We start from the raw sequence: 23,276 nt of genomic DNA, 5'->3' as shown, positions 1-23,276 counted from the left end.
GACTAATGCAGAGTAAAATTTGCTGGACTTGGTGGCTCAACTGTCTACTGGTGTGGTTTCCACTGACTCTGACTGCATCCTGAATCCAAGGAGTATCAGTGTTTTGACGATACATATTTCAGAATTTCCTTGCCATGGTAAATGTAAACTTCTCGCCCTGATTCAGGAGGAAAGCAAACTTCAAAATGTGGGAGTTTCCTAAGCAAGGGAAATTCAATATACTTTGTATATGTAAATAAGATACTAGCTGCTTAATGCAAAGTTCTGACCAGAGGATCTCTATGAGCTGTACCTCTGCTTCAATTCTTAGAGCAAAGACTACCTCTTGCTGTGTGGTTATATAGTGCCTATCACAAAGGAGCCTTCATCCCATCTTGGGCTTCTTAGGTGTAATCTAACACAAATACTAACTTATCTTATGGTGTACCCACTTCTTGAACACTGTGCAGTTATGCTCCCCATGTCTCAAAAAAGGAGGTAGTAGAATGGGAAAGGGTACAGAGAAGGGGAACCACAGTGATTAGAACATGGAGCAGTTGCCATACCAGGGGAGACTAAAAAGCCTAAGACTCTTCAGTTTGGAAGGGAGAAGGCTGAGGGGGAATAAAATCATGAGGTCTATAAAATCATGAAGGGTATAGAGCAAGTGAGTAGGGAACTGCTCTTCACCAACTCCCGGAAAACCAAAACCAAGGAGTTCTTGCTGAAATTAGTAAGTGACAGGTTTAAAACTAACAGGAGAAAGTACTCTTGTATGCAACGCATTGTTAACTTGTGGAATTCATTGTCAGAGGAGGTGGTGGAGGCAGATGGCATTGCCCAGTTCAGAAAGGGACTAGATAAATTAATGGATAAATCTATTAGTGGATATTGAACAGAATGGCTGGTGATGTTTTCTTTGGTATCTCTAAACCCATTGTAGTGGATGCCAGGGAGGATATTCAATAGGGGATAGATCACTCTAGATCTGTCTGGTTCAGTCCTATACCTCTATAGTATCCACCCTTGTCATTATTGGAACAGGTCTATTTGTTGTGCCATAGGGTCATGAGCTAGGCCCATCTTGAATTGCTATGAGCCACCCTTAATAAGGGAAGCCAATGAGGACACATCAACTTATTATGTGGGATAAATAAAAATAAAACAGGAATAGGAGTGAATTCATACATTAATGACAACGGATCTGGAAGGGAACACTGAGCAGAGCGCAGTAGCCAGCTCCCACTGCCCCACAAATGAGTCGAGAGAGCCTGTGGACACCGAGAGTGAAACTCTGCCTGGAGACGTGAATGGAGGAGTGACAGGAAGACAGCCCCACCATTGCCTGCGTTCTTCCCAGCCAGAACCTCCTTTCTGGTCTTACAGAAGGCCAGTTTGGCCAGAGTCAGGAGGTGGTTGGCCAGGAGGACATAGGGCTTGGTGAGGCTCAGCAGGACTTTCTGGAGGAGGTGGAAGAAAGGTGCAACCTGATGCATGTGAAGTAGGTGTGTGCTAAGGTCTCCGGGGAAAGGGGCAGTGTTAGGGGTGTCCATAAAGTACACCAGATGCACACCTGTGGGGACACTGGACTAGATGGACCATTGCTTTGACTTACTATAGCAGTTCTTATTTTATTATCATAATGGTCTAGGCTCAGGTATTATGCTTGAACATACAATTGTTTGCTATTTTAATAGAAGAGGAAAAATTAAACTCTGCATCTGGTTCATACATTTATCAATATCTCATTTCACCTAGGAATGAAGCTTTGAGCTCAGATATTTATGGTTTCTTGTGACACATCTTTCAGATCATCAGAGCTATGTTTGCCCAGTGAAAACATAACAAACATGGCAAGACTAATTATGACTAAGCCCACATTTGAATATCAATCAGTGACTGACTGTGATCAACCCAAAGGGTTAAAATAAATAAATAAATAATGAAAAATATCACCACATGATCTTGAATTAAAGGTACATTTGAGGAAAACACCATGTACTTACTGACATTTGGTAAGCAAATTTGCTAAGTAAGTTGTGTGCTGAGCTGTTATTCAACTCCAATTTTAAGATGATTAGAGAGCTGTAAAGGTATTTAGGGATTTAGAAGTTAAAATTCTGCTGCTGCAAAATCCTGCTGCAAAATCCTAGGGCCGTAAAGAAGAATCTCTGTTCATTATTACCAGTATGGCTATGCCACACGCTTGGGTAATTCTAGTCCCATGCAGCAGACAGTGGTAGTAACAAACACACTGGCCAAATCATTGCAACACCTTAGATCTTACATTTTTAAATCCTCTGTAAAGCACTTGAAGTTCTCTCTTTGTGAAATTGGTTTGTGCTTCAAGCTGTTCCAGTCCTTCAGGCCGGTGGCACACTGTTGTCATTTCTAATTCATCTTCAATTTTATCTGAAAGAAGAGACAAATATTTATTTTTGTTACCATCTTTGCTTTATTAAAATGATGGACAGGTCAAAGAATCAGAATACTGAGATCTTGAAAATAATAAAAGGAGGAAAAAACACTAACACGGATTTGCTTTCTGCAACTGGTTTCAGTCCTTAAAAGCAAAATTAATACCTCAGAGTGCAACAATACCCTACATTTCTTACTAGGGGGAAATATTTATAATTCTGCTCCCAGGACAATGAGTAACAACAATGAGTAGAAAGGGCAAGCAGTAGACTTGCTGTTCCAAACAGCAGTAGTGTATGCTGCATGTATAAACATCTCAACAATACTCAGGAGTAGTTCTTTGAGGATGCTAGTCAAAGAAGAGCATGCAAACATCAGTGGGAAGTGACAGAGCAGACAGTTTTAAAAATATTAGACAAAGACACTACATTAGACTAAGTGAAAACAGAAAAGGATGCTCCTTTCTCTTTTGTATGTCAACAAAAGAGCTTGTTACAGAGACATTTGAGATCATGTTCATCTCTGCTGAAGTCCAACAGAAGTATGTCAAGAGTGAAACTGGCCTCATGTCTACATGGTTTTCTTAGCAGAAGTAGGGCACGCAGTGATGTGCTAATGTATATTAAATACATTATATACAGGTTTTAAGAAAATATAAGGACTTGGAAACATATCATACTTAAATCTTTCCCCTCTTTCTTACATATTTTATAGCTTAGAAACCTTGCTTCCTTAGTATTGCTGAAAATAACTATATATGTCAGATGCTTACTACTTGCCAAAAGTTATAACAACAAACTAACAAAGGCCCCAAAAAACAACTTAGAGTCAAATGTGGCTATTTCTCTTGGAGCTACCCCAAAGCCCTAGTCTGCCTGTGAACTCCCTATGGATGCAGCCCTAGCACCTGTGGTTTAAAGGAAATTGAACACTGCCTAAGTTCCTTTTCAATAAATACAAATAATTATAAAATGTTAGACCTTCAGTGAATGTTGTCATACTTCTCAGTCAGTGTTCTACAACACTCTGTTACATCATGGTGATGTTATAGTAACTAGCAGGGATCTTAGATTTCCCATGGGGGAAAATGGAAAATCTACATGTAAAAAACCAAAAATCAGCATTTATTCATGACTTACCAAAAATGCGGCATTGTGCTGCAGTGAGCGGTACCATTTCTGCTCTCTCATTTTTCCTGCTCCTGCATTCTGTTGCTGCTTTCTCATTTTCCTGCCTTTTGGTCAAGCAGCAGCATGTACCCCCTCCCCGCTCCTGCCACTGGCTGAGGTAAAAACCATGGCAAAAATAAAATCACTTTGGGACACTCCTGTGCTTTTGGTAGTTCATGGAAAAACACAGATTCCTCATTTTTCTGTGGTTTTCTGTGGTGAATGGAAAACTAGGATCCCTGGTAATTAGTGCTCATATGCCCAAGACTAAACTAAGGATTTGTTTACATATGAAGTTATTCTGGATTGAGTACATTTCTGTTCTGGAATAATTACCCATTGTAACAGCTCCTTTATGTAATTAGCTTAATCATTTTGTATTTAAAGAAAACGACTTTCATGTGTAGACCCTTCATAATAATCAGATATGGGTTTGGGCAGAAATACTCCCCTTTCTATATATCGAGGCAATGAATACAGCATACTAGGCTGCATTGGTAGGAGCGTTGCCAGATTATTTCCTTCTATTCAGCACTGGTGAGGCCACATCTGGAGTACTGTGTCAAGTTTTTGGGGCCCCACTAAAGAAAGATGTAGACAAATTGGAAAGAGTCCAGTGGAGTGAAACAAAAATGGTTAGGGGGCTGGGGTACATGATTTCTGAGGAGAGGCTGAGGGAACTGGGTTTAGTTTGGAGAAGAAAGACTGCAGGGGGATATAATAGCTACCTTCATCCACCTGAAAGGGGGTTTCAAAGAGGATGGAGCTTAGAGGACAAATGCAATCCATGGATGAATAGGTAAGGTGATTTCAAGCAGGCCTATGGCGGTGAATTTATTTTAACTTGAAGAGAAAGAGCAGTACTGGAATTCTGTGTCTAGTTCTGGCATCCATAATTCAAAAAGTATGTTGAAAATTGGCAAGGAGTATAGAAAGGAACTATGAGAATAATTCCAGGTCTGAAAAAGATGATAACAAAAGGCCCTAAGGAGCTTGATGTATTAATCCAAGAGAAGTTTATAAATGTGTAAGTGTTTACATGGGGAAAAAGTTTGTGACTACAGGTGAAGCTTAATTAGTCTGAAAATGCATAACAGAGTCCTGCACTGTATGCAATTAGACAAGAAACAAGGCGAACATTTTTAACAGTGAATCAGCCACTTGACTTAAAGACATGGAAGACCCTTTATTACTTACATCTTTATAGCAAAACATTTATTAAAGATATGTTATAGCTCACACAGAAGTTATGGGCTTGATGCAAAAATGACTAGGTGAAATTCTTTGACCTTTATAAAGAAGTCAGACTGTATGAACTTAATGGTCCATTCTGCACTTAAAAACAATGAACTGGTGATTGGGAGGTGGAAAGCAGAGCTGTAAGTGCAGGATATGTATTCAGTTGTCTTTTAATTATCCTGGGGAGCTGAGGGGTGGCGTGGTAGGGGGAGGGACTACATAGAGAAGAGGGATGAGATTATTTTAAGCATTGAATTACGGTTTGGAATTTTAAAAAAAATTGTAGTTCCGTGTTTTAAATAATATGAATTGCTAAAAGCTTAAGAGGCACCAGATGATAGCTGAAATCTTAAGAGACACAAGACTCAATTTAATCCCTTAGTTAAGGACATGGTGGGCATGTTTACGTGTGCTATTAATTCAAAATAGGCTTTCTGGGTGCATCTATATGAGATGCTAACTGCAAAGTAGCCTAATAACACTGTGAAGTAGCGCATCACAGCATGGACAGTGCTAATATGATACTGTGCAGTATTATTAGGCTACTGTGCAGTAACATCACTAAAAGGGGGTTTGCCAGCATTACTGCACAGTAACTCTGGTTACAGTAACCACTGTGCATTAATGAATGTGTAGATGTTCCCACTGTGTAGTAAGCCTATCCAGAAGCATATCTACATGTGCTCCCTCCCAGGAGTGGATCTGCTCCCAGTAGGAGCAGCTTAGTACAGGGATGCTTCCACCCTGTTCTGCCGCACTACAGCACCCTTGGGTGCTAGCCTGGGGGATGGCAGGGAGCACAAGGCTGTTCGGCTTGTGCATGGGGCCAGGAGAGCTCTGCCAGTTGCACCAGCAGCTGTCTCCTGGCCCCATACACAGCAGGAAGGATCTTGATAGGCATGGGGCTGGGAGATAGCTGCTGATGCAGAGATCTCCCACCCTGTGCACATGGGAACAAGCCCTGTGCCTAGTTGGGCTTCCCTGTGCAGCCCCGGGCTGGCCAGGAACTGTCCTGATCTGGGGCAGGCCCCAGCCAGGTCCCGGCTGTGCTGTGTACAGCCTGGAGCTGGCTGGAACCTGCCCCAGAAACAGGTCTTTCCCAGAATGATCCAGGTACAGGGCTGGGAATGAGGTGCAGGGAAGGGGATGCTTTCCCAGCCTCTTGTCCCAATCCACCTGTAGGGCAGCTATGATTTTTTGTATCCAGTAGGTTTATGAAGTGAAATTAATAGGCTCATCTACCAAAGGTATTTTGTAAATTTAAATTTAGGATTACAACTGAGAGTTTGGGTGTATGCAAGGAAATAAGTAAGAGAAACCAAACAACAACTATGTACCAGAATGAATACACACTTAAAATCTATCAAAGACAAAAGTACCCAATTACCTGTGGGTACACACTTCTCACAAGACAAGCATTTTCTCTCCAGCCTCTCAGTTCTAAACCTCAAAGGCAATTGACAAAACACCTTTCATAGACAAGCTTACAAACTTCACTTCATAAATCTACTGGATACAAAAAATCATGGACTAAATGTGGACATTGGATTTATAGCACCTGCCTACCATCCAATAACTCCAAGTAACCTCAATACATTTTACCAGCTACATTCTATCAGCAGGTCAACATTCCCTCCCCCTCCTCCACCTACCTGGCTCACACCTAGTGTCTCCCATGGCTTCTGATCCTCACCGCCACACATTTGCATTTTCACAGACCTGCATTTTGCATACTACCTTCTATTCCACCCAGGAGAACACAAAACAACAGCAGGGTCTCCCTATGTCTGAAGAAGGGTGTTTGTGCCCAAAAGCTTACAAAGAACACTTTTCCCAACTACTTAGTTATTCTAATAAAAGATATCACTTTTACCCAAAGAATCTTGTCTGCCTATGTCCTTAGGTCAATATGGTTACAACCAACACTCCTGCAACACCTGAATACATTCCCTATGATCCTCATGTAAACTTATCAATACAGTGCAATCAAGGAGTAATTGGCAAATCAATTTCTCTTTAACTGCTATTTGCTTGGCCACAAAGGGCACTTACACACATGCAGAGAGCCTGCTCTGATGTACTGGAAATCCACCACATCAGAGGAGACTCAATTAATCGCATCTGCTGGAACATATAATTTGATGCACTCTGGCAGCCTCACACATCACATTTATCAGTGGCGTAGCACTTCTCCATGCTGAGAAAATGGCAGTGGTATGCTTTGAAATAAAGCATGTTTGATGTGCTTTAGTTCAAAGTGCCCCACTGCCATTTTCTCAGTGCAGGGATGCATTGCGCCACTGATACATGTGACACATAGGTGCTCTTAATTAGCGCCACTCACTAACTAAAAGTGCCTGGCGCCATGTTGGCAACACATGTAAAAGTGTCCCCAAAATACTGGCTCAGGTAAGTGTGAGCCCTGATGACACAAATAAAAGCAGCAACTTAAATTGTTCAAAATAATACAAAGATATTAAAATTATGAAAATCTATTTTTCATTTATCTGATGAACCTTGTAGCCTTCTTTTTTATGTCTTTAGCAGTTTAAAAGTCTCAAAAGAACTGTACCTAAATTACTTGAAACATAATGGGGGAAGATGCTCAATTAGTGTAATGACATTGGAATCAGCAGAATCATTCTGATGTCTACTAGATGACAGAAGTGCAATAAGTTTGTTCTGGTCACAAGTGTGCAAATGATGGCAAGGTCAAAGCACTAAGGCAAATTACTCAGTCCATAAGAGACTATAGGTCAAAGTGTAGGAAGAAAGTTGAATTCAATGGCAGTTTCTCATTTTTTTTTTGCTGGTGTGAGCTAAGGTTGCTTAGCTGATAAGCATCAGACTTCTCAATTCTCACCAGTTTAAATAAAATACAATATATACTCTTTGAACATTATTTGAAATTATACAAATCAGATGATAGCCATCCCATAGTATTAAACAATTCTAGTGATTCAATAACTGTACAACTGAATTGCCTAATTATTATTCAAAATTAATGGGAGCTGGTAGTGTACCAGAAAATTAAAATTTAAGCAAGTGCCAATCTGCAAAAAAACCAAAACAAACCAAAAAAAAAAGGAGCAGCTCTCAGGCACTTCTCTTTATTTACAAATCTAATTTTGATCCCTTGGAGAATAAAAGAACAAAGATTGAAAGAACACACAAAAAAATCAATGTAATTTTAGAAATCACTGGAACCACTTACTTGACTAGCCAAGGATGTTAGACTCACTAGATTGGATTCATTACTGATTCCCACCTTGTGTTCCCATTTATACAGCTGCAGAAGAAACACAGCTTCTCCAAAAGCAGTCTGGTAGCTTACTACATCCATTTTACAGAGGCAGAAAGGACCTCAACAGGGAGTAAAGCAGGCATATTGAAACCAATTATGAGGTTGATTCATATTTTCCTTTGGAAAGAACAATGCCATTTTTTAAATTAATAACTTGGGATATTCTTGTTCCACATTTGGGCAATCAGTTTTCTAAATTGACTGTTTAATGTTTGTGTTCTAAAACAAATTGATTAAAGGAAAAGACCTAGCAGACATTACTTGTGCAGAACTTTATTTGCAGCCTCATGTTAGTAAATATGGTCTGAACAAATAGGGATTTATTGGCCTGTTTCTTTCAATAATGCATTATCTTTATATGAATGGAAGTATGAATATGAGGGTCCACATTTTTTTAATATACCCACATAAAAGAATGTTTAGTAAACTTTACAAATTAGTAATGATGTGCCACAGTTTGATAAATCTAGCCTTATTCAAAGAAAACAAGCTTTAGAAATTCAGACATACAAAGAAACTAGAACTCTTGGTCCCAAAATGATACCTTTTATTAGACCAACAAAAGGTATCATTTTGGAACCAAGAGTTCTAGTTTTTTGTATGCCTTTTTGTCTCAGACCAACATGGCAAGTACACCTTAGAAATTCAGGGCATTTATACATGTGCTCTTGGAGTGGGAGGGAGTGGAGGGGGGAGGCTTTAATTAGAGTGGGTCCAAGAGCCGCTCTAATTAAAGTGCCTAGAGCACCTTGTGTATCAGCATACCCCCGCTAAAAAATGGTGGCGTGACACTTTAACTAAAGCTTGTTGAATGCATTAATTTTAATCCTTATTCAGTAAAGATTAGTTAATTTGGACTGCAGACAATTTTAATTTGGACTACAAACATTCAAGTGTATATAGTGATGGCTGTAGTCCAGATTAAACCTAGAAAAACGTAATGTCTATAAACAGCCTTAGGGTGTAATTCATCTTCTTCAGCTCATTTTACACACAGAAATTCTTTGTGGTCAATTCAACACCTTTGGTCATAGACGAAAAATGTTTTCATAATACAAATTAGCCATATTTTTCTCTAAAGACTTTCTTCCATTCCCCATGCTAAGAAAAATTGCTGGGTTTCGGTAATTTTTTCCTTCTTCTTCTTAATCAGTTACTGGGTAAAGTTAAGAACAATAAAATGTTCCATAAAAGAATGGGCTGCTTTTTTTGTCTTCTTTCTTCCTACATAAATCAATATGAATCCTTTAAGTGTCTGAAAAAGGTAGCAATGATTCTTTATGCCTCAAATCCTACATTCTCATCCTTTCCCTTTGGGGAATATTTAGGAACTCAACGAAAACTTCTGAAGCTTCAAATCTGGCCAAGGAGATGGGTAAAAATAAAAATAGTTCAACAATTTTCCAACACTTACATTCCAAAAACAGTGAAAAATAATTTCCTTAGTAAAACTGATCTAGAGTGCGTGCATTGTACTTTAATATTGGCACTCTCATTTGGGGAGAATGCGGGTCAACTTGCTATGTTCCATTGTATCTCGTGCTAAAAGGATAATGTGGCTTTTCACAGACTGTACTGTAGACAGTGGAGATAGAAAAGACCTACTACTTCATTTAATCTAGCCTTGTCAATTCAAGTCTGTGCCCTCCAAAACACTGTCCTTGCATGAAACTACTTCACTCTTTAATGGACTTCAGAGTTAGGACTTCAGAGTTTTAGTCAGCCATTGCTTACATTTGAACTTTGCTCAGTTGCTTCCTGCTTTTTTCACAGTTCCTGTCTAATTGGTGCCACTTTAAACTCCTCCTTCCCCTTCTAAAGTCAAGCTCTGTAGGGTACAATGTGTCCCCATCTAACAGCAAGAAAAGGGAACTTCATGCAAGTAGCCAAAGATAGAATCTGGCCTTTGGTGTTGACATAATGCAAATTCTTATTAAGTGTTTAATAGCTTTTCTTAGTCACCACTTAGTTGCTTTCAGTCTTTTCTCATAATTCAGTACCTCCAGTGATCTTTTCTGAAATTTTCATATCAAGAACCAATCACAGTATTCTCAATGGTCTTCTAAGCAATCATCACATCCTTATTTGTGATGAGGTTTCTACATTTTAAAATATATTTTAACTCATCTGATTTGCTGTCCATTATCCCATTTCACCATATTCATTTCCAGCTTCACAGCTTTTCAAGTATGACTTGTGTGTAAATATTCAGAATATGTATTACTTGAATATATAAGGGTAAATTTTTGTTAGAGCAAATCTCACTTTACTATGATATATGAACATAAAACGTTTGAGGATCTCCTTTCAATATTTATTTTAGAATTTACTGGAGAATGAAGTTAGGCAGTCTTAATAATAAATGGGAAGACTGTTTTTTTAAAGAAAGGTACAGAAATACAATTGCTTTTTTCCAGTCCTCTAGTCTGTCACTGGTTCTACAGGACTTTTAAAAAAATAATTGCAAGCTATTCAATAAATTCATTAGCTAATTTTATGTTGTTAGCCCATGCATATCAAAATCTTGCTGATTTACTCCAATTTTGACTTGCCAATTTATTCCAGTGTTTCCATCTATTACCATGCCTTCCTTTATAACTGCAGAACTACTGACATAGTTTTACTTTCTTCCTAATTGCCCCTATGCCTTTTTTATTTTTCTCATTAAAAGAAAGTTTTAATGAGCAGGTAGTTCAACCATTTCAAATGCATCATTGGCTTCATCCCACTCCTCATTAATAATGATCCTACTTTCTCTCAATATAATTGTAAAGACTTTTTTTCCCCCCTCCTTAATCCATTTGGTTAGCATTAACTAAGTGTACTTTCTAAAAAACAAAATGTTTTCTATTTAACTATTAATTGGCTCTCTATCAATTAACTGTCTGGTTCCTTCTAACTTCATCGTATTTCAGAACAGCTTCTTATGTCCTTTCAACAGTTCAAGAAATTGCTCATGAAGCTAGAATGGCAACTTTTTGTTTTGTTTGTACTTTGCTGCAATTCAATTTTTGTATTTAACGTGCTCCAACAATCTTGCATATACATGTCTACATTGATATTCAGAAAAAAAGAAATGAGAGGCAGAAGGGCTAGAAGTCAGGAACAAAGATTTGCAGGACTGCTAACAGCAGTTTTCCTGTGCTCAGAGACTTCATACCCAGATAGTTTTAAAACACAAACACATAAAGCAACAGGCTAGGAGGTGAGCAGGGGCAGAGCTCCCCTCAAACCTGGAGGTTTAACAGAGTTCCCAAGGGTGGGCTGGACTGCTGCCAGGAGTCAAGTGCTTGATGTGTATGTTGTTGGCAACCGTAAGCTTCACTTTATCACACTAGCAAATGAGTTAATTCATTCAATTAACTGCCTTTGAATGTTGTCTTGTTGTCTAAAATTGGCAGTATGAGCCAATTTTATGTCAAGCCAAAGTTCTTTCTCACATCTTTCCTACCTAGTTTAAAGCCAGCCTAACATACGTTGACACATAGGTGATGCATAAAGAGGCATGGGGGGGGCACATGCCCCCAAGATTGGCCATCGCAGAAGCTGCTGCTGGCTTCTGTGGGGGGTTGCCACTCGCACCCCTCCCCCTTGCTGCAGATGCGGCTGGCAGCATCTGTAGGAAGTTCCTGCTTGCTGCTCACTGCTGCCAACACTGATGCTGGTGGTTGCGGGTGGTCCCTGCCACTATGGTGCCCCCACAGTCTCGGGAGGCACCAGTTGTTCATGCCCTGACAGTTTTTATCTTGGAGACTGGTTCTTCTCTTGCCTAAGTGAAGATGCATGAAACTGGGTGAGCAATTCACAATTTAGTGAAATCTTCCTTACAGCTAGTTTGCAGGTTGTCCCTCAACAGATAATCTTAAAGAGATATCTAAAATGGGGAAGCCTTCCAGTGACCAGGAGACTAGTCTAGAGAAAGCATGGGGAGCATTGCTCTGCTGCTCCCTCCATTCCCATAGACCCACAGACTGGAAGAGAAAGGGAGGGAAGAGGGGCAGCAGTTGAGCAGTGATCCCCAGACATCCTCCTCCCAGCCAGGGACATCCTGGTCTGGGGAAGGTACAGGGACCTTTCCCCAATGCTCCACTCCATCTGGGCACCAGGAAGAGTAGAGCAGCTCCTGCACCCCACGCTTTCCCCAGACCAGGATCACCCAGATCTGGGGAAGGCACATGGAACAAGGGCAGCTGCAGGCTGGATCACTTCTACTCCCTTTTCCCACCAAGACTTCTAGTGCTGGAAACAAATGCTTGTTCCTACTTCAAGAATGACAGTCTCACTTCTGCTTAGGAATTAATCATACCAGGTTTTTCTCTTGGATATATAACTTTCTGGATCCTGGCAACTTGAAAGGCCACATTTCTCCTCATCCTATGCTGTAGTAGGTAAAATTATTAAAGGTGCTCAAGCTACGAGCAACCTGGTTAAAAGAGAAGGGATTAGGAACAGGGTCAAATTAGTTTTCCTTTTAATGTCAAGGAGCCAGAGATTGCTGATCTCTAGGTCATGTTGCTGAGCTTATCAACTACATTTCTGAGAGTTCTGAATGGTTTGGGACACGTTGGGCAACTTGGGGCTGGTGGATGAGGTTGGAGAGATTTTTTTTTACTTAATCTCAGCCCAGATGATAATTTTTATTACTTATTTTGTGAGAAAATATTCTGTCTCTGTGCTTAACACATCCAATAGAGGCATTTTGCAAATCAAAGAGTGACCTCACTTTACAGCAACCTTAAACTTTTTGCATGTACATGAGTGTTTTATGGATTACTACCAGAAAGAAAATACTGCATTCTATTGCTTTTGCTATTTGGAGCTACTGCATTCTCATTAAAGTAGCTCAATATTTCAACTAAACGCATACGCTATTCAACAGGGTCGGTTTTCTCTGAGATCATGTACAATTCCTTATATTTATTGTAATACTTTTGTTACTTTTGAGTACTTCTGTATCTCAAGTCCCTTGAAAATGAATCTCTGAAAGTGAGGTTCGTTATTGTAAACTGCACTAAATGGAATTTTTGTGTCTGTGAACCTCCTCTAGCAGAGCAGAGTAATTTCATCTTTTGCATGTAAATGCCAAGGTAACTTCAAGTTGTCAGCCTACATGTACAGCTGTACACTGACAAAATACAGCAGTTCATCATTGCAGAAAAGAGAGAGTTTTCCAAGTGCTCATCAGTTTTACTATTTATACTTGAGACCTGCAAGAACAACCCAGTCCTATTCCTACTGAAGTCAAGGGCAAAAATTCTATTAATTTAAAATATTTCATCTCCCCTGCCCTGTGCCTGCAGTGCTTTCAGTTCCACTGGAGTTTAGGGTTCATGTTAGCAAGGACACAATTCTTTGCCAGCTTTCTTTTAAAGACATAATGGAGTATAATACACATCAGACACATGCTGCATATTCCCAGGCTAAACAACAGTTACCAGGATGTGCAGTATCTGGCACACAGAATTATTACATTCAGTAATTTACTACCACCATAACTAGGGGTGCAGGGAATATTTCAGCATGAAATAAGGTAATGGCTAGGATTAAAGACCTTCTGGGATTAAATCTTCAAAGACCCTCTGTTTATTTAATTGAAAACTGTAATAACAGATACTAAATTAATGCTCTGGATAAAAACAGCCAGAACAGACAGACCTGTCAACTTCCTCCAGACAAAAATCAATACACATGCAGCATATGCAGCAGAATTCAGACAAACCCCATATGCAATCCCAATAGTATATTTATGAAAAAATCTAATGTTATTTATTTAAATACTTTTTCCTCAAATGTGAGATCTTGCATATTACACACATTAGTCTCAAATAAATGTAACTGCCCACAACAGACAACACAAAGTGCTCCTGTTTTTCTTGCTATAAGCATCCAAATCAAACGATAGAGGTTGCCTCTGATCAAGCAAAACCTTAAACAAAGCTATTTTGTGCAAGCCAAGGTCACTAAACCTTTGCAAAGCCTCAGATGGATCTACCACTGCTGACAGCCTCTGCAAATAGCTCATTTTCTGGTCTACAAAAAACACACATTTAGGGACCAGCAGCAGAAGTGCTTCAGTGGTCATAATACAAAAACTAAGGGAAATCTCTCAAAGTATCTTGGTTTCATGCCAGTTGGCCTTGCACATCAGTACAAGTACTGGGAAGTAGAAGGGAGCCAGCACAATTAATGGAGCACAGATGCTGACACCTGTCCATTTCACTAAGAATGGAGGCCATTGCTTTCTGTAACAACTGAAGCTACAGAATACTTTTCAGCAGAAGACCCAAGGAGCCTGGTTTACAGTAATGTAACATGGAAATGACAAAGGTCAGGCTGGCTGTAAACAAGCCTAAATTAGTAATACAAGGCCATGAATTCCTGGGAAACCACTGATAAAAAGCAGATTGAAATGTTGCTCCTGCACAGAATTCAAAGAGGTACTTAGGAGTCCAAAGGACTTTTAGAGGCATAGATTCATTCTGCTAAAAGGATTAGTTACAAGGTGCATCAGTCTTCTAAGTGGTTTCATGGTAGACATTTTAGCTGGCTTGATCTCTTCAAGTTGACTGAGGCTGGAGACTTGAGTCATGGGGCTGAGTGTTAACTGAATACTGAAGGAACTGCAGTCCAATATATTTATGTCTTCTAGTGGTGTCACAAATATAGAGTGACAGAAAGAAGCTCTACAGAAGACCCTGCATTAAATCATAAGAGTATGAGCATTTGCCGCTTCCCCCATACGCTCCCTCTGAAAGCTATCTGAAAGGAACTTCAGTGAAAAAAGACTTTGAACTGGTAGTGTGATTATAGAAGCCACAGACTCAAAGCATGAGAGAGAGGGGAAGAGAATAAACATACATGGCTCCTTTGCTATCAGTATGACATTATTTAAACAAAGACAAATTCACCCCTGGCATATCTCCCTGGACAAAATAACTAAATGCATCAAGTATCCATATAGCCATTTTGTGAGGGCACAGTATGGGACAGGCACAGAAAAGGGTTCTTACTAGGACACTGCACATGCTAACTAAATAATAAGCCTTTAATTCCAAAAGTGTCTTAACGCTATACACAAATTTAAGTATTTAACCAATTGTTGATTCCTCATAGCAGGGATGTGGGTTTTCCATTTCCTGCATAAAAATGTGGATTTTCCCCTTTAAAGGAGAAAAATGTGGGACAGTTTCCTCTTTGAAGTGGGAAACCATGGGTTTTCCCTTTTGCAAACAGCTTTCGACAGGCTGGCAGAGTTCTAGCCTGCCACAAGCTGCTTGCAAAAAGGGCATGAAACCCTAAGCCCTGTCTGTGTCTGGAGAGAGAGGGAGAAGGAGAGGGAGTGGGAGAAGAGGCAAGGGTAAGGCATGAGAATCTGAGACCAGCCAGAGCTGGCTCAGACTCACTTTGACTCCTGACAGCTTTGGGGTAAGTAGGACCTGGAGGCTGGGGCAGGGCTGGGGGCCTGGGGCCTAGGGGCAGCTGGTAGCCGCTTCTGGCAGAGCTGGGGGAGGGCAGGGGACTGCAGGTTGGGAATGAGGGGGTCCAACAATTTCATGGTCCCTGTGCGGCCCCTGGGTCTGATTTCGTGGGTTTTGGGGAAGGGATGGGATGAGAAGTCTGGTGACAAGTAGAGCAAGCGGGATAGAAAAGGGGAGGAAGATGAAGAGGAGAAGGGGAAGTGGAAGGAGCTGCCACCTGCCTGCTGTCCCCACATGAATCCCCAGGCTGCCGCAAGCCTTGCTCTGCAACCTTTGTCCCACTGCTCCTGGGTACTCACCACCCAGATGGTTCCAAATGGTGGTGGTTGGTGCAGCAAAGTGCTTGAGTGCATAGGCTGGAGGGCTCTGGGATCTGCAGTGGGTACAGGTGGTGGCAGGACCTGCCAGAGCTGTAATGCGGCCACAGCTGTTAGGGGCAGCCCCACTCCGCTGGCGGGGCAGCCCTGCTCCGCTGGCATGTGTTATGCTGTACCCACTGCCACCATCTGGAACCATTTGGTAGTAAGCACCCTGGAGCAGTGGAGCAAGGGTAGCGGGTGGGGTCTTCAGTGGGTCAGGGACCTGTGGGGGGACAGTGGGCAGGTGGCAGTAGTTCCCACTCAGTAAGCTAAAAAGCGGCTGGGACAGACCTGACCTGGCCCCATGGGTGGCCCCTGCTGCATCCCCAGCCTGCCTCCCCTCTTCCCTCCTCTGGGAGGGTACACAGAGCACACTGTACATAGTCTGCATTAAAGTGGAAGAGGGTGCTTTATTGGTGATGGGTGTGGTGGTTGGTGGAGGGGCTCTGTGGTTCAGGAGAGAAGCAGGGAGGGAGTCTATTGTTGTGGAGGGAGGTGGGCATGGATTCTGTGTTTGTGGAGGGGAATAAAGCAATTTTGAGAAAATTGTCTGTAGTGAGTGTGGTGAGGGAGTGTATGTACATGGCCAGCCGGCCTGGGGGCCTACCATGGAGAGTGCAGGAGCAGGTGGTCTGCCAGTGCCTCTTGCATTGGGTGCTTTGGCCCCCACTGTTGTGTGTGTGGTCCGCTGGGGGCCTCCGTTGGGGGACAGGAGGAAAGGGAAGGGGAGCATTGCTGTTGCTGCCACTGCAGCTGGTGTTCCCAACAGGCTTTCTCCACACACTGAGCCTCCTCTGCCCATGCCTCATGGAACAGCTTCCCTAGGCCTCACAGGTGTTATGCAGCATGCAGGCTGCAATTATGACCCAAGGGATGTTGGCCTCTGCAAACTTGAGACGGGTGGTGAGGGTGCACAAGCATCCCTTCAGGTGGCCAAAGGTACACTCCACTAGCATCTGTTGAAATGTGCCTGGCAGGGGTCCAGCTGGCTGGTATAGGGCCACATGAGCCAGGAAAGTAGCAGGTAGGTGGAGTCCCTGATGATAAAGGGTGGTGGCCAGCTGGAGGTCATGAAGCGGCCACTCTCCACCAGGGGTGGAAGGGAAGAGTTCGAGAACACATAAGCATCGTGGATGCTGCCCGCCCAGCCAGCACTTATGTTGGTGAAGGCACTGTGGTGGTCAACAATGTCCTGCAACATGATGGAGTGAATAGTAGTAGGCGGTTGCCATGGAGCAGGCAGATGATGGGGATGTCGGTCCTGTCTAGGGTTCTGATGCACTGGGGGAAACCCAGGTTGTGGAACCCTGCTACCACCTTCAGGGGCTTGTGCACACCCACAGCATAGTATGCCCCAGCACGTCCTGGAGGGCACTGCAGACCTTCAAGATGGCCTCCTCAGTTGTCACCTTGTCCACACTGGAGAGGTGGCAAACACAGCACAGGCTGGTGGGTGTGGCCATCTTGAGCAGGGTAATTGCCAGCCAGGTCTCCTTAGGGAGTGGCAGCTGCATGGTGGTGGCCTGCCACTCCAGGTGCGGGCACAGCTGATTGAAGAGCTCCTGGAAGGTGGTCGGGGTCATCTGAAGGAACTCCAGCCACTGCTCATCATCTGAGGTGCTCTGGACAATGTGTAGACACCACACCTGGCTGACCAGGTGGACCTACACGTGGCGGGGCTGGAGCTCCAGAAGCTTATGGATGACACCGGTGGCAGCATCCATGTGTGCATCATTGGCATCCCTGCTGGGGTCTGGGTGCCATCCTGACAGCTGGTCAGAAGCAGGGCGGTAGCACGGGGCCTTAGATACCACGATCAGCCTGGCTACATGGCTGCACAGCATGGGGGAGCAGGCAAGGCCAAGACTGACCTGGGCCAGGTGATGATCATTGTTGTGGTGAAGCACAGCGAGCAGAGTGGTGAGCAGGGTGGAAAGTGTGAGCCTGGGGCACAGCTCATTGCTCCTGGGGCCTGGGGGTAGAGCAGCCATCATGCAGTGGGCACAGGCTCTGGTGACAGAGTTATAGAGGGCTGTGTCAGTATGCTGCACACTGATTTGAGCCAGAAACACAGGTAGGCAGGGAGCACCACGTGGGGGTGGCTTTCAAAGAGGGTCACTGGCCCCAGGCAGATGTGGCCAGAACTTCCAGCTCCCCTGGATGCTGCAGGGGGGTGGCACAAGGGCCAGAGGAGGCTGGGAGCAGGCTAGTGCCATAAGGAGAAAATCTGTTCCCAAGTGGCTACACATAGAATAGGCTATATTTCTTTAAAACACTGGATCAGGGCTGGCTGAATGAATTTACTCTGGGAAAACTAAATTGTAATATGAGCGGTTATTTTTTAAGGTTATGTTTGTAGCAAGTTTATAAAAGCTTAGTAGATATTATATTGTAGACATGATACAGATAGTGATAAGCTGATCAATAGATGTGATTAGACTAGTCTTCTGGACAGTATAATTATCAATTGGTCATTGCCACATTTATTAGCATCATATAGAACTATACATAAAGTAAGTCTCTTGATAATATTTAATATTATGGGTATATTTCCTGCAACGTAGATGGGTCTTATCATTGAGGGGTGGGGAAAGAATGGAAGTCTTGAGCTTGGTAAGATTCTTATACCTTTTCATGACTGGGTTACAACAGAAGGCTTCCTCTTACTTACACAGTCTATGTTCCAAGGATAACAATTTCAGCACTAGACAAAGTAGCTTTGCAGTTGTTTACAATATTTATCTTATAAAAATACATTTTTCTTGTAACAAAAATTAAAGCTATAAAATATAGCTACACTGCCCACCATTAATTGTAAACCTGACAAATATTAGATGGAATGGATAATTTTATAACAACAGCGAAACAAAAGATTTAAAATTATATGTGAAAATTACCAGAGTGCATCCTACTTTTATTAAAAAAGGATTCGCTATAACTTGGGAAGGACTTCAAGAAAAAAAATAACTCTAGTATATATCTGGCTTGAAATTAATACCAAGATTGGAATCTTGCTAGCATTTCTAGATCTGAATTCTAACAAAGATATATTTTGTCTCTTGGAAAAAATAAGTTTATGCACGTTTCAAGGAAAGTAATTTAGAACTTGAGCCTATTCATTAGGCAATGTGGTTCTGTCCATAAATTACTAGACAGGGAACTAAGAGTTTTATTTCCACCTTTACCAACCACCTGAGTATATAATCTTGGTCAGCTCATTTCAGTTTATCCCCCCTCCCACTTCCCAGTAAAATGAAGATAGTTATACTTTCCTCTGTAAAGAACCCTCAGATTAAGCACCCCACATGCTGCCATTCATACTGGCCACCAAACTTTATTAATGCCTGTGACCTCATTGAAATTAAGGCTTTTAACAGAATCTTAACAGTAGTAAGCTCAGTATTAAGTATCTGCAAAGGGAGAAGTTGGCATTAGTTTTTGAAAGATTTGATTCTTCAGACACTTATAATTAAGTGTGCTTGAGGGATTAGATCATAGCAACACTGTGGTTTTGCTCTCAGTAAAGTCAGCAGACCACAGTATTTTCCAGGCTGAGAAGGTTTAAAGGCAAGTTGGAATGATACATCCATGTATCTACACAGCCTAAAAAAATAAAGTTGAATTTCATCCTTGCAAATGATATTTTTAAAAAGTATACTGAGTACTTATTGAAATATCAAATTCTTAAACACATTTACTTCAAGCTGAATTGTATTTCAATACATAATAAATAAATTAATAGTATTATTGCCTGGTTGGCGAGATCAATTTTCATATCACAGATACTATTTCTTTTTTATTTCTATGTTGGTCATAACAACCTCCCATACCCATCCATTTTTCTAGAACCATTAAAGATCATTTTAGTTCTATTTCCCCACTAAATCAGAAATATTTTATTTAATTATACATAGAGTTAAGCTCAGCAAGGCTATGATGCCTGTAAGACCCTTGCTTAAAACCAGCTGCAGGGAAAGGGGGTGGGTCTACATCATTGCTGTAGCGATGCACTATGGCAACATAACATCAGCAGGCACAAACCGTGACGCTGACGCAACATCACTGTACTGATGAGCTACCTTGTTACAGTGTGTCATTGAGGCAACATAGCTGCTAAAAATAACTGTGCCACCAGGATGGCACAGTAATGGGCATGTCTGCACGTGACACTACGTCGCCAATGGGCGCATTTACACGTGATGCTACACTGTCATAGCAATGCACTACAGTGACATAGTACCCGCGGGTATCTACACATGACCAGCAGCTGCTTTGCTGTAGCAGTGCACTCCTCCATTATAGCGCAGCGAAGTAGCTGCTAAAAATACCCATGCGCCACATGTACAGCACAGTATGGGCAGTTATTGCGCCATGCTTTAGTAGTTCCAGAAGGAAGCACTAAAGCACAGAGCACTAACACTGTTGCCGTAGGGCAATGTGTAGATGCACTCAGTATGTATTAAAATATGCAGTGGCATCAATTATACAAATATGGACAGTTTTGGGATGGCTTGGCTAGGACCAGCAATGGTCCATGCAAATTCTTATTTTAATTTTAAATAATTACATTTTCTTTTTCTACATTTCATGTTTTATATGTAGGAGAATAATTCAAATATGTATTCTCAAGCCAGGTCAATGTGTGCACTCCCGTTGACCCAGAATAGGCCTCGGATCAGGACTTTGGGCACTCCTCTGCCTTCCATATATATGCTTATCTCTCCATTATATGAATTAAGTGGAACACAGGGTTATATTTTCCAAGATTTCTTTTTCTTTGTTAGAAGTATAGTATATGGAAAATTATTGCCTTTTGTGGTTGCTTTGCTGGCAAAGGGTTGCTGAAAATGCTCTTCCAGATCAGGAGCAACCTTCTGATGTTTTCACAGAACACACTCCAAACTGGAAATAAGGCTGGATAAAAGGAGTTAAAGAACTGATACACTCTGAACAAATCTGGAAGGTTTCCAGTCATACTAAACTAAACTTCATGCAGCAAGTAAATGAACTCATATACTCCAGCAAACTCTGCAGAGCCCATTTTTGTATTAAACCATTGCCTCCAGAAAGCACACAGAAAGACTACAAAATTGGGACTACACACATTTCAAAACAGGACACTGCTAACATAGACATATATATGATGCTCATTCCTCCTCCAATTTCAAAAATTACCCTGGGAGCTTGGTAATTTTCAACCACCTTTTGACTTATTGGCTACAAACATGGAAAAGGGACCAAAGCTAGTCAATTTGTACATTTCCTTGCTTAGGAAACCTCTTCCTTTTAAAGACAGGTGACTAAGACAGTCAAATTGGTTTAAATTTTACCTCTCTGATACAGGTAATACCATCGGGCGGTGTCTAGGAAAAAGTAAGAAAAAATGTAACAAAAGAAAATTAAAATCAGATATGCCTTTGTCTCAAATTTTATTTTTTTAAAGTGAAGCTGCATGGGACCTGCAAAGTGACTAGGGCTCCCGTTTACCAAGAGACGGTATGATGGTTTCCAGCAGTTGTTTAGATGCTGTGGTTTTTATTGCACTGCCTTTCTCTCTTACCCAGAAGGACAGTGAAGGAAGTCAGAGCTCCCTCATTCCTATGTGACACAAGATGATAGTGAAACACAGGACACTGCAGGATGGAAAACATGCAGTCAGTCATGCAGCCATGCTCTGTGGGAGAGATGAATGAGGGGTGGATGCATCATGACACTATGGAGCAGTGATTTCAGCAGCTCTGATACTGAGCACCCCTCAAGCAATTTTCTAAGTTTGGACAGAGGGTCTCCTCCTTCCTGCAGTGGTGACCCTTCTTCTCTTTCCTTTTCCAGGTCAGAATACTTCTGTGTCTAGAAATGAAAAAATGATTAGTGGAGATGGAGTAAACCTCAGGCACCTGGAGACATCAAGTGCTGGGAAAGCTGATGCTTGCAATAGAGCAAGATGCTGCAGTTTCTGTGCATCTTGGGGAAAAAAAGAGTCATTAGTACATGAAGTTGAAGCAAACAGTATTAGGATTCTTGTTGTTGAGGTTTAAAAAACAAATAATCAAGCAGTTTGTTTCCTATTTTGAGCTGGATCCTATTCTACCTATTAAGTGCCGGACTTAGACACTTAAGTGTGATGCTGTTCCACCCTGCTCAAATCCTTGAAAAAAATGAATTAATACCAAAGGCAGGTGGGTACTCCTCCTCTTGCTTACTGCTATTTGTCATTTAGCTTAAGGTTAAGATGACAGCATGTTAGAAACATAGATGCATTAATGGATTTTCAGGGATCCAAGTAGAGGGGAATATAATCACATATAGGCACTGAATAGGTGGACTAGGATCTGGCCCACTCTATCCACCTTTCTAACTTCGGACATTTGAATGCAACAGTTTGATCTGCAATCATCTGTGAAGAGTTGTCTGGAACTCTAGAGCATTTGTCAGTATAACAGTGCCCACAAGTTTCCTGGCCTTCTCTCCAGACTGTTCAGCTCCTGTCTTTGGGTCAGTCCAGGTTCATCCGTTTCCTTAGTTTTTAACTTTGTACCACAAAATACTCAAAATTGCATTAAAAAAACCTTTCAACATCCCACATCCTCTAGTACCTAACACCTGATCTCTTCCTTGCTGATGTCTGGAAACCACTAGGGAAGTTACCTCTGCATTACTTATTCACATAAACAAGAGCAACTTGTTCAGCTGCTGCTGCTCCATTCATGGCATCATAAACTACATATCTGAAACAGACAGAGATATTTTTACTAGCCTGAGACACCAACCTATACTTTCATCTCTATAAAGCCAGTCCTGCAGGTCAGTGTTACAGGAAACCCTCGCTATTTGTGGATTTGGCATTCGTGGTTTCGAATATTTGCGGTGCAGTGTGATGACACTTTGTTACGGCGCTAGTGGCATCTGTGGGAGCTCCACACTTGCCACTGCTGAGCTCCTGCCACTGCCAGCTGGCTCCTGTCACTGGGCTCCTGCTGCTGCCAGTGCGGCCATGCCCCCTCCAGCTGTAGAGGGCATGCACCGTTCATGAACACAGACAACGTTCATGAACGCAGTACAGCATTTTACACCTCTGGTGCTCGGGACTGCATGGAGGCTGTTAGGAAGGCCAAGGCAGAGGTGGAGCTAGGGCTAGTGACCAGAATTAAGGGTAATAAAAAGTCCTTTTTCAAATACATAGGAAGTAAGAAGAAGGCACCGAGTAATACGGGGCCCCTACAGGATAGGCTTGGCAATCTCCTGATTGCGGCAAATGAAAAAGCTGACTTTTTTAACGAATTCTTTGCCTCCATATTCCTGAACAGGGACCAGGCCATCTCCCCCAGTA

At 41.9% G+C, this 23,276-nt stretch overlaps 1 protein-coding gene across 4 annotated transcripts in view; it reads right to left on the bottom strand.

The window, feature by feature from the left end:
• KCNIP1 (potassium voltage-gated channel interacting protein 1) overlaps positions 1–23,276 on the bottom strand; it is an 835,315-nt gene that overhangs the window by 42,111 nt on the left and 769,928 nt on the right. For 3 of the 4 annotated variants that reach the window (XM_019506530.1, XM_019506528.1, XM_019506531.1), the window contains one exon: positions 2,267–2,391. In XM_019506530.1, coding sequence (XP_019362075.1) covers positions 2,267–2,391 — 125 coding nt within the window. Of the gene's footprint in view, positions 1–2,266; positions 2,392–21,276; positions 21,308–23,276 lie in introns of those variants that run through there. The other variant, XM_019506532.1, reaches the window with a different exon arrangement.

The sequence above is a fragment of the Gavialis gangeticus genome, unplaced genomic scaffold (genome assembly GCF_001723915.1).
Source record: "Gavialis gangeticus isolate Ggan-Ray unplaced genomic scaffold, GavGan_comp1, whole genome shotgun sequence".
NCBI lineage: Eukaryota > Metazoa > Chordata > Crocodylia > Gavialidae > Gavialis > Gavialis gangeticus.
Note: the sequence above shows the minus strand (reverse complement) of the source record. Positions and strands in the feature narration are given on the sequence as shown.